General features: G+C 30.1%; 1 protein-coding gene across 1 annotated transcript; it reads left to right on the plus strand.

Annotated features, from left to right (window-relative positions):
• Window positions 1-2,049: 2,049 nt before the first annotated feature.
• On the plus strand, window positions 2,050-4,299 carry LOC131598833 (protein VAPYRIN-like). The gene has a single exon (XM_058871397.1). The coding sequence runs from the start codon at window positions 2,412-2,414 to the stop codon at window positions 4,035-4,037; it is 1,626 nt and encodes a 541-aa protein (XP_058727380.1). The 5' UTR covers window positions 2,050-2,411; the 3' UTR covers window positions 4,038-4,299.
• The last annotated feature ends 6,704 nt before the right edge of the window (window positions 4,300-11,003 follow it).

Raw genomic sequence — 11,003 nt, forward strand, 5'->3', positions numbered from 1 at the left:
TCAAAATCAATGTTTTTTAACTTCTAAAATTAATTTTTAACTCGTACACTAAATTTGAGAAAGAAAAAAAAGAAGAGGGTATCACTATATAGGGAGGGGTCCTAATATAGAGTAGTGTACCTCTACAACTAGTGAGAAACATAGAGAATGCATATTATAATAAAATAATTTGCTCTTCAACTTCACCCATGCATTTATTTCTTTTAATATATTTCACCAATCATCTACTTTGTTTTTAAAATTTTCTTTTACAGATTTTACATTTTTTTTACAAGAGTGACAAATGGATGAAATTAGAAAGAAAAATATCTTTATTTCTTAAAAAGTCCTCGTTTTGCTTAATGTGTGCATGCATGAATTGTTTACTTAGTACTCATATCACATAATATTTCAAATTGAAATTTATTTTTAAATAAAAAAAATAAAAAAATAGCAAAATATTTATGAATAATTCAACTAAATTTCATCATAGTGAAGTGTTAATTTATATCTTTAAATGCTTATTTTTGTGAAAATGTTTCTTAATTAATATTATTGTAATTAAGCCCTAGAAGAGGACAAAAAACAATTTTTACAAACAAAACAGAAAGCAACAATAGAGAATCTTTATAATAATAATATAGTTTATGACCTCACTATAGTAGTTGCCTAAGTAAACCAATGCACCTTGCATACTCAGAATCACATAAAATATTCTTCTTTCTTGTTGGTCACATGCGAATGTTTTCCTAAATTGCCAAACCAAATTTTTTTATACCTTTTTGTATTTATTCAAACCATCATTTTCATATTAACAATCCAATAATCCATAGGAAACAAAGAAACAAGTTTGTTTTTTTAATTATGAAAACTCAATATCCAATCTAAGAATCAAATAATTTAGAAATCAATTTTATAGTTTAATGATTTCGACAAAATTCACTGTGAATCAAAACTTCCCCTTGGTATGATTAGTGGTTTGCTTGCAATTTATTTTTGACATAATGCCACATATTATCATTGATTTTTTTTTTAAATTTATTAATTTAAAAATATAAATATTAATGTTTAAATAATGTCAAAAAGATTGAAAAATATTAATAGATATTATTTAGGCTCTAAATAATTAGGTACAAATGCATTTTTATAAATAATATTTTATTTTATAAAAATAACATCATTTTAAATTATTTTAAAAGATTGTTAATTTTTTTTCAGAAATGATGATTTTTTTTTATAAAAAAAATAGGGTTAAGTATGTTTTTAGTCTTTGTAAATATCATAAATTTCATTTTTAGTTTCTATAAAAAAATGACATATTTTAGTCTCTACAAAAATTTTATGCATGTAGTTTTAGTCCCTACTATTTTTTAAAATTTTGAAAAATATTTAATAACCGTTAAACTTTTAAATTTTTGAATGAGTTTTTTTATACGTGTTTAGAATCCTATAACATATATCTTTATCAAATTATATATATTTTTTAAAATAGAAGAATTAAATATAAATTTTTTAAATTTCAAAAGATAATAATAAAAGTAATGCAAATTTCGAATTAGAAATTAGATTTTGAGTTTTTTTTTTTTTGAGAAACTTTTTATAATGTTTTGAACATGAACATGTCTGCAAAATAATCATAAAAATACATCTGTTTAATAATAATACTAAAACTACGTGCATAATAATTTGTGGGGACTAAAACATGTCATTTTTTTAACATAAACCTAAAACAAAATTTAATAATTTTATAAATACCAAAAACTTATTTAACCCAAAAAAAATTTATATGAAAATGTCTCAACTTTTATTTTGTACATATATTTAATCGAATTCAGTGTTTTATTATAGCCTTGTATAGCCATATAATATTCTATTATACCTATAATATTCTCACCAAACAACCATAGGAATATAATTATTAAACAACAAAATTTGGCCTTTTCAATGCTTAATATATCCTAAAATAAAAACAATGAAAGCTTTGAGTATCACAAACAACAAAGAGATTAATTTATTACCCTTTTAACTTATACAACTAAGTCCTTTTCCAAGAAAACTTAAACAACCAAAGTTTTCTAAATTATACACAAAAATTAGAATAAGTCATCATTGATATTTTCATCACCACTTGGCACATTCTAGTTATAGCCGGCACCTATAGCAACAGTTTTTTCATTCACACTTTACCTTAAAATATAATCAATTCTTCACCAAACCCCTTCACCATTTCACATCACACTTTCTCTTCTCCTTCACTTCTTTTCCTCATGCTACTTTTCTTCTAAACTCACCAACAAAAACAACCAAAAAAATCTTCCTTAAACCATCATAAACTGTTGCTAAACATCAAAAACAGCAACAAATCAAACTGTTGCTAAACATCAACAGCAACAGAAACAAACTGTTGGTAAAGATCAAACACAAAAAAAAACATGGATAGACTCATAAGGTTAGATCCATCAAACATAGTACTAATAAGAGTTGAACAAGGACAAAAATGTCAAGGAAAAATAACCTTAAACAATGTCATGTACACTATGCCAGTTGCATTTAGGATTCAACCACTCATCAAAACTAGATACACTATCAAACCTCAATCAGGAATCATTTCACCATTAGCTTCACTTGTGATAGAGATAACATATCATCCTCCACAGCAACAAGGTTCAAGTAATCTTCCTCACTCTTTTCCTTTTTCAGATGATTCATTTCTTCTACACAGTGTTCTTGCTCCTGGTGCAGCCATCAAAGAGCCTTCATCCATGTTTGATTCTGTCCCAAGTGATTGGTTCACTACTAAGAAAAAACAGGTTTTCATTGATAGTGCAATCAAAGTCATGTTTGTAGGGTCACAAATTTTGACTCAACTTGTTGAAGATGGTAACTCAATGGATGATATAAGAGAAGTGCTTGAAAAGAGTGATCCTTTATGGGAATCTGTTAACTCTAAAGACTCAAAGGGACAAACTTTGCTTCATTTGGCTATTTCGAAAACAAGACCTGATCTTGTTCAATTGATCCTTGAATACAAGCCTGATATTGAAGCTACAAATAGCGTTGGATCGACTCCGCTTGAGGCCGCGTCTTCCTCGGGCGAATCGTTGATTGTCGAGCTTCTTTTAGCTCATAAGGCCAACACAGAAGGATCAGAATCTTCGATTTTTCGACCTATTCATCACGCGTCGAGAGAAGGACACATGGAGATTCTCAGGCTTCTTTTACTTAAAGGTGCAAAAGTTGATTCATTGACAAAAGATGGTAACACTTCTTTACACTTAGCTGTTGAAGAAAAAAGAAGAGACTGTGCTAGGCTTTTGTTGGCTAACGGCGCGCGAACCGATTTTCGGAGCACAAGAGAAGGTGATACACCTTTGCACATAGCAGCAGCCAATGGAGATGAGAACATGGTGAAGCTTTTATTGCATAAAGGAGCTACAAAATATGTGAGAAACAAACTAGGGAAAACCGCGTTCGATGTTGCGGCCGAAAACGGTCACTCGCGCCTCTTCGACGCGCTTCGTTTAGGGGACAGTTTATGCGTGGCAGCGCGAAAAGGCGAGGTGAGGACAATCCAAAAGGTTTTGGAAAGTGGTGGAGTGATCAATGGAAGAGATCAAAATGGATGGACATCACTTCATAGGGCTTCATTCAAAGGAAGAATAGATGCTGTTAGGTTTCTTGTGGAGAAAGGTATTGATTTGGATGCAAAAGATGAAGATGGTTACACTGCTTTGCATTGTGCTGCTGAATCAGGACATGCTGATGTGACTGAGTTTTTGGTTAAGAAAGGTGCTGATGTTGAAGCAAGGACTAATAAAGGTGTTAGTGCTTTGCAAATTGTGGAGTCATTGAACTATGTAGGGATTACAAGAATACTTGTTAATGGAGGTGCTAGTAGAGAAGGTTTAGGTGAAAAATTTCCATCTACACCTTCTAAGATACCTTTTGGGAGTAAAGTTGAAGGTGGAAGTGTGATGACGATGAAGAAGAAAATGAGTAGTCGAACTCGAGCGCTACGAGGTAGCTTTGATCGTTCGATGCCTTTGGCTGTTCTCTAGTAATAGAATCAGGCAAAAGTTTTAAATTGTAGTTGCAGTCGCAATTAAGATTATATTGTGAAATTTGTTATTATAAAAAATTGCATGTTGTAATTGTAGTTGTATAATGTAATTTAAAACATTGGAGTTGTGAGTGTGATTTGGAACATTTGAATGATGAGATAATTTTATTTTGGGTTTTAGGTGTAATTTGTTGATGGAATTGTAGATTTGAAAAGTGAGAAAAATGTTAATTGTAATTTTAGAAGCTTTGTAGTTTAATGAGTTTATTTTTATTAAAATTCTAAAATTTATATGAATAATACAAAACTATGCAATGATAAAAACTATGCATTATATTTTAGAACATGTTATTCAACCTAAATTCATTTGTCTGCTCGAAATTTGTCACGATAGTAACCTCTGCATGTCCTCTATATAAATACAAGGACATTTATGAAAAACATTAACATCAAAGTAACCTCATCTCATATTTCAATTTGAGTTCATTTACATTAGATTAACTTATCAATAAATATCATTAGACCACACCTAGCTCATATTGGGACATGCATGTCATAACTGTAAAACATAATTATCAATAAGTACGACATACATGAGCATTGTTTGAGCCAGCCAAAAGGCTCAAAATTACGGGGCCATTAACGAAGGCTCAATCTAGAATATTCTCGCTGAGGAACGACATATAAGTAAACTTTTCTCGGAGGCGTGCACATTAAATCTAAACTAGTCGGCCATCCTCGACCATTGGATCTAGTTAGACGGTCTCTCGCATTTCGCGTTGGGCCAAGTAGAAGAAATTTTAGCTGTCCATCATATAAAAGCTCTTCTACGTGTTATAATAGGTGTTTTTCAATTAACTTTTGCAAAGTTACATCTCTTTAATCTTATTGACTTGAGCGTTGAAGTGTTAACCTTGCAAGTACTTCTGCCCCACCGCATCAAAGACTCATACCACCGTACCGGAAAAACTCTTTGTCCATATATCACGGATCTTATGTTCCACACCGTAATAGTGGAGCCATCTGTGTGAATCTTACAAAACTCCACAATGAATCATCAAATCTTTTGTTGTACTGTTTCACTAATGATTCCTTTAATTGACAATGACAATATATGACATTGCAATAAGAATCATCGTGTTGATTCCAATCTCCATCCCGATACCCTATTCCATTATCTCCTTAATTACTAGAGGATCACCAAAATTGAAAGAGCCATCCAAAATATCTACGAAGAGAGGTGCGTTGAAATCACATACGAATGAAGGAGAACCGAAAGATGAGAGGTCAATCCTAGTATTCTGAGATAAATAAAAGATATACAAAGTCCCGTACAAAGTGCTTATGTTAGTAATGACTGCCACAATAGAAAATAACATAGTGCCGAGAATATTGGTTGAGGGGGAAGCTCAGGAAAAGTCATGTACGCTTATATTTTTGAGGAACTAAGGCTAGATGAAGGAAAACTATTTCCTTACAAAGGCATGAATATTCAAGTCTATGATTTTGTCACTTGTCCATGGGGTACGATGGAGTTATTAATATCCTTGGGAGAAAGAGCGAACGTAAGGATGGTAGACATGCACTTGGTAATGGTCCTTTGCAGAAGCGTCTACAATTGTATCTTGGAAAGACCTTTCTTCACGTTGCTTGACATAGTTGCTTCAACCGCCCACCTAAAGATAAAATAACATAACATTTATGACGAACCTGTTATCTTCCAAGCCGACCTATAAAAAGCCCACTCAATATATAAGACACTTCAAAGAAATCTAATGGTCACCACCCTCATGCATAAGAGAAAAACAAGAAGAACATATGTATACAATCCTAGCGTTAATACCATGTACTTCACTACATACACATATGAGGTAGTAACAAACGATGAGCGCAGCCTTCTAGTTGGGGAAAATACAAAAATCCCAAGACCGATTCCAGATGCATAATTGATAGGAATCGGTCTACCAACCCTAGTAAATAAAACCTTATAAAGTTCCTCAAAGCCAATAGCTCACACTAGTCATATCAAGACCAATGGTCATAGAAACTCTATTACTCTTACTCAGTGTAACGATCGAAGTAGTTAGCATCGTTCTCATCTGAGAATTGGGCGCAATACAAAGCCCGATATATCCCATATCCAAAATCTAATCCATAAACATGTTACCATAAGATTGAGAAATTTATTTTATCCTTGATCATTGCTTCAAAAAAGTTACACATTATTTCTTGACACATTATTTCCCGTTAATCTCATATATTGGCCCTTGTTAACTTTGGAACTTTTCTTCTAAAGGATTATCTATGTTTCTGCTTAATGTGAACACTTGTTGGTTTGCAACAAAGCTTCCTTGTTTTCTACAAAAGATCAAACACATACTTGTGTGAGATAAAAATGGCTTATTTGACTATACTACCTTAATTCCCAAGAATACTTTGAGTTTTTGAAGGTTATTCATCTCAAACTCCAATGATACTTTTTCTTTGAGTAATTGTATCTTAATCAAATAAAATTTTCTTATAGACCAAATCAAACATATAACAATAATATTATTAACATAAATAAACAATTACTTCTCCTCCTTATGAATGGCAGAAAAGCAAAGTGTGGTTTCCTATATGTTGCTTATAGCTAAAACACACCATGACCTTTTGATAAGTGCCAAAATTTGGAAATATACGTAGACACTTATTAAGTTATTTTCAAAGCAATTAATATAAAAAATCCAAATTTATCTATGAAAAGTGGTAAAACTCCTATTTGGACTTTCCTAGCATGTATTAATTGAAAACAGGTAAAAAGGACTAGAAAACCATGATTCAGCATGCAAAAACCAAGCCAGAGCAAAACCCTAAAAAATAAGGGTTGCTAGGTCAGGACGTAGGCGTGCTAGGAGAGCTCAGGAGGCCAAATGACACTTTCAAGTTCACGTACTTCACGGTGAAGAAGGGGTTTGTGCGTTAATCATAGAGGCGTTGAACTTAGTAAGACAAGGTGGCTAGGGCCATATGTCAGACAACTAGCATTTCTTAAATCATAAGAAAGCAGACTCGCTAGGTGCAAAGGCGGTTCACCTAGAGATATCCCTTAATCCACGCCTATAAATAGATGTTTTCAATTCAATGCAAATGGAGTTTTAGTGGAGTGAGGTAGTACAAAAATGAAGTATGTGCCTTGGTCCATGACAGGAGAACAAGAAAGGGAACTTGAAGGTTGAAGCGTTGCTCAATTGATATGGCATATACATTTCCAAGCTCAGCTTCACGGGATTTTCGGTACAACTACGATGAGTAAGCAGGGCTAAAAATATCTTTTTTGGGGTATGTAGTCATTATATTCAAGTATTCAGTAGGTCAAAATGTTTTATGTAAGTATACACAAGCTTTAATATTGATGACTCTTTAATTTTAATGGTTGTTTTAGATTTGCTTCCTAAAACTTTTTTTCATGGTGTGACCTAACATTTGAAATGTGCTTGTCATTACTAGATCCATGATAATCATCTATTGGATACTAATTCTTGGATATATTATTAGGTCCAATATCCGCACGTACTGTAGTGGGATTAGTATGGAGTCTTGGTTCTTTATAACCGTTGAAACCTAATGCTTTGCGTTGGTTAATAAACCGAGATATTGACTATTAGGTAATGCAATAATCTCATGGTGTTGAGACCGACATGAGATATAAATGAAAGCAATGATGGTATATTAATAGTTGAGTAGAGGAGCATATAACTAACATCTGGTTGTACATAATAAATACATAATGATAAAATATACCCCTAGTAAACTTTCTTATTGTTAACACTGAAATTTGCATTTCACTTTTTTCCATTTTTTTCTATCATTTACTTTCACACATCACAATAAATATAAAACCCTTCTCTACTTGAAATCTTAAAAATTGTTGAATGATCTTTGATACTACTTGCCTATGTGGATACGATAGTTATAAAACTTACTTTTGTGCTTCAACAACGCCTTTGTGAATCTTCTAAACCAGACCCGGAGACATTTCTTTAATCCATATAAGTCCTTTTGAATCGACACATGTTGTTGATTTCACCCATATGACTAAAGTCAGGTGAAATCTCAATATACACCTCCTTCTCTAAATCTTCATGTCTAAACATTTTGTACATTAAATTATTTTAGTTCCCAACCAGAGTTGGTAGCAAGAGATGATAATATCCTAACAATATTCATATTTTCACTAGAGAAAATGTCTTCTCATAATCAATATCATATTTATTAGTATATCCTTTTGCCACTAGTCCGACCTTGTAACAATCAACAATGTTATCTAGTTTGTGTCTCTTAATAATCTCTCAAGTCCCATTTATTTTAAAGTGCTTTAATTTCCTCAACCATAACTTGGACTTAATTTTTATTTTTCACTGCCTTTTGAATAGATGATGGAATTCTTAACGTGTGAATATTAGCAGTAAACATTTGATATTGTGGATATATTTTCTTATAACAGTCAAATTTAGAATATGATATCTATATAGAAAAGGACGTGGTATCTTATCCTTTCTCAAAACAATAGGTAAATCCTATTAGTTAGTATCACATGCATCACAAATTTGAGAATCACCAATAGAAGAAATTTCTGGTACTTATCTTCAGTTTAAAATATTAAATTTATTTCTAGAGTGCATGAGATTTACTTTTTCTCTTATATACCAGAGTTAGTGTTGAAGACACTGAATTATGTAAATTAGATGTCATTAAAGGAATAAGAACAATTATAGACTCAAGTTTCGGTTCAACCATTGAAGAACCATGAACATTTATATACTCATGTTCAGGAATGGGAACAAGAATATACGCTATAGGGAGGTTAAGACTATGGTTAAGGATCTCAGACTCAGACTCTAAGTCATTTATGATTCCCCGTGAGATTAAGAACGAGTGAAATATGACACATTTTCATGAAAGGTGAATCTTTGGAGACAAAAGAATTCTCACTAGGAGAATGATAACATTTGAGAATTTCTTTACCCACCTCCCTATTTTTTTGGTCACCTCTGGTGAAAAACCCAAAATACCTTTACTTCGGAAATGCATTTCTGAAATGCTTTATTTTTTCTTCAAAATTTGTCTTATTTCGGAAATGCACTTCCGAAAACACGAAAAAAAAAGTGTTTTCGGAGATGCATTTCCGAAAACACCCCTTTTTTGGGTTTTCGGAGATGTATTTCCGAAAACACCCCTTTTTTGGAAGAGGGGTGTCTTCGGAGATGCATATCTGAAATATTCCAAGACCAAATTGGTCTTGGAATGTTTCGGATATACACTTCCGAAAGAATTCAATAATTATTAAAAAATTAAAATCAAGGTGAATCAATATAATTAATAGATATAAAATCAAGGTGAATCAATAAAATGAAGGTGAATCAATAAAATTGAGGTGAATTAAAATTTCCTAAACAATTTTAAAGTTAAAAATTATTTTACTAACTTATATAAATCAAAAACATTTTAATTTCATAAGTAAATTTTGAATTATATAGAATTAAATATAAAATTTATGCATTAAATAAAATTAAGACAAAATCTTTTTTTAATTTTTTTAAACTAAATAAAAAATTATAACTCATTTTTAATTATGAATCAGAATAGAAATATATAAATATATAGTAATAATTATTAATTTTATAAGTGAAATATGTAAATATATAATATATAAATATATAATCATTATTATATAAATATATAATAATTATTATATAAATATATAAATATATAATAATTATTATAAATTAAAAAAGTCATTTTTTTAATTTTTATAATTATTATATAAATATATAAATATAATTATAATTAATATATAATAATTATTATATAAATATATAAATATATAAATATATAATAATTTTTATAAATATATAAAAATTATTATAATTATTATATAAATATATAAATTAAAACACTCATTTTTTTAATTTTTTTTGTAAATATATAATAATTATTATAAATATATAAATAAAAAATTATAACTCATTTTGTAAGTGAAATTTTTTTAATTTTTTTAATTAAAATTATTTTAAGTTTTAAAATATGAAACAGAATAGAAATATATAATAATTATTATTCATAACTTATAAATTATATCAAAATATATAATTATTATTATTCATTACTCATAAATTATATCAAATTTATGATATATGAATTAATTAATAAAGAAAAGCTAACATGTGCCCCAAGGGTAAAATTAATTTTTGGGATTTTTAGATTTTTTTTGTTTTTTCGGAGATGCATCTCCGAATTAATCAAAATCCCAACTTTTGGGATTTTTTCGAAAATGCACTTCTGAAGTTGTAAAAATTTAGAAAAAAAATATTTTGGAAATGCATTTCCGAAGCAGTGGTAAAATGGGGTTTTCGCTGGGGTGACCCCATAGGGAGGTGGGTAAAGAAAAAACTTAACATTTATACCCTATTTTGTTAGGAGCATAATCCAAATAAAAGTACATCTGATAGGACAATGATCCAATTTGTTACGATATTGTTTATGAACATGAACAAACACAACATAGTCAAACACACTAGACTCAAGGTTATGTAATTTGGTATCAGAGACTATCAATTCAAACCACCCATCATTTTTATATGTGCACCAAGTCCAATAATATTGGACATAAGGGGCGTATTGGGAAAAACCCATGTCATAAACCAATTATAAATTTGTAAAAACTCCATAGTTATTAAACAAATAGTTCTTTTATGAATACATATTTTTTTATAAATAAACTTATAAGCCCGTGAGAAGACGATGATTACTAAAACATGATATTTTTAAAGAGAGCCTGAGTTTTATAATTTCTCCAACACTTTTCTTGATGTTTAATATTATTTTGTTTTATTTGTGCTTCATGTTATCTTTATTTTTATTATTTGTTTTATTTCTATGAATTTCATCTATGATACTTTTCATTTTATTTTTATTAGATAAC

The sequence above is a fragment of the Vicia villosa genome, linkage group LG4, assembly GCF_029867415.1.
Source record: "Vicia villosa cultivar HV-30 ecotype Madison, WI linkage group LG4, Vvil1.0, whole genome shotgun sequence".
Classification (NCBI taxonomy): Eukaryota; Viridiplantae; Streptophyta; class Magnoliopsida; order Fabales; family Fabaceae; genus Vicia; species Vicia villosa.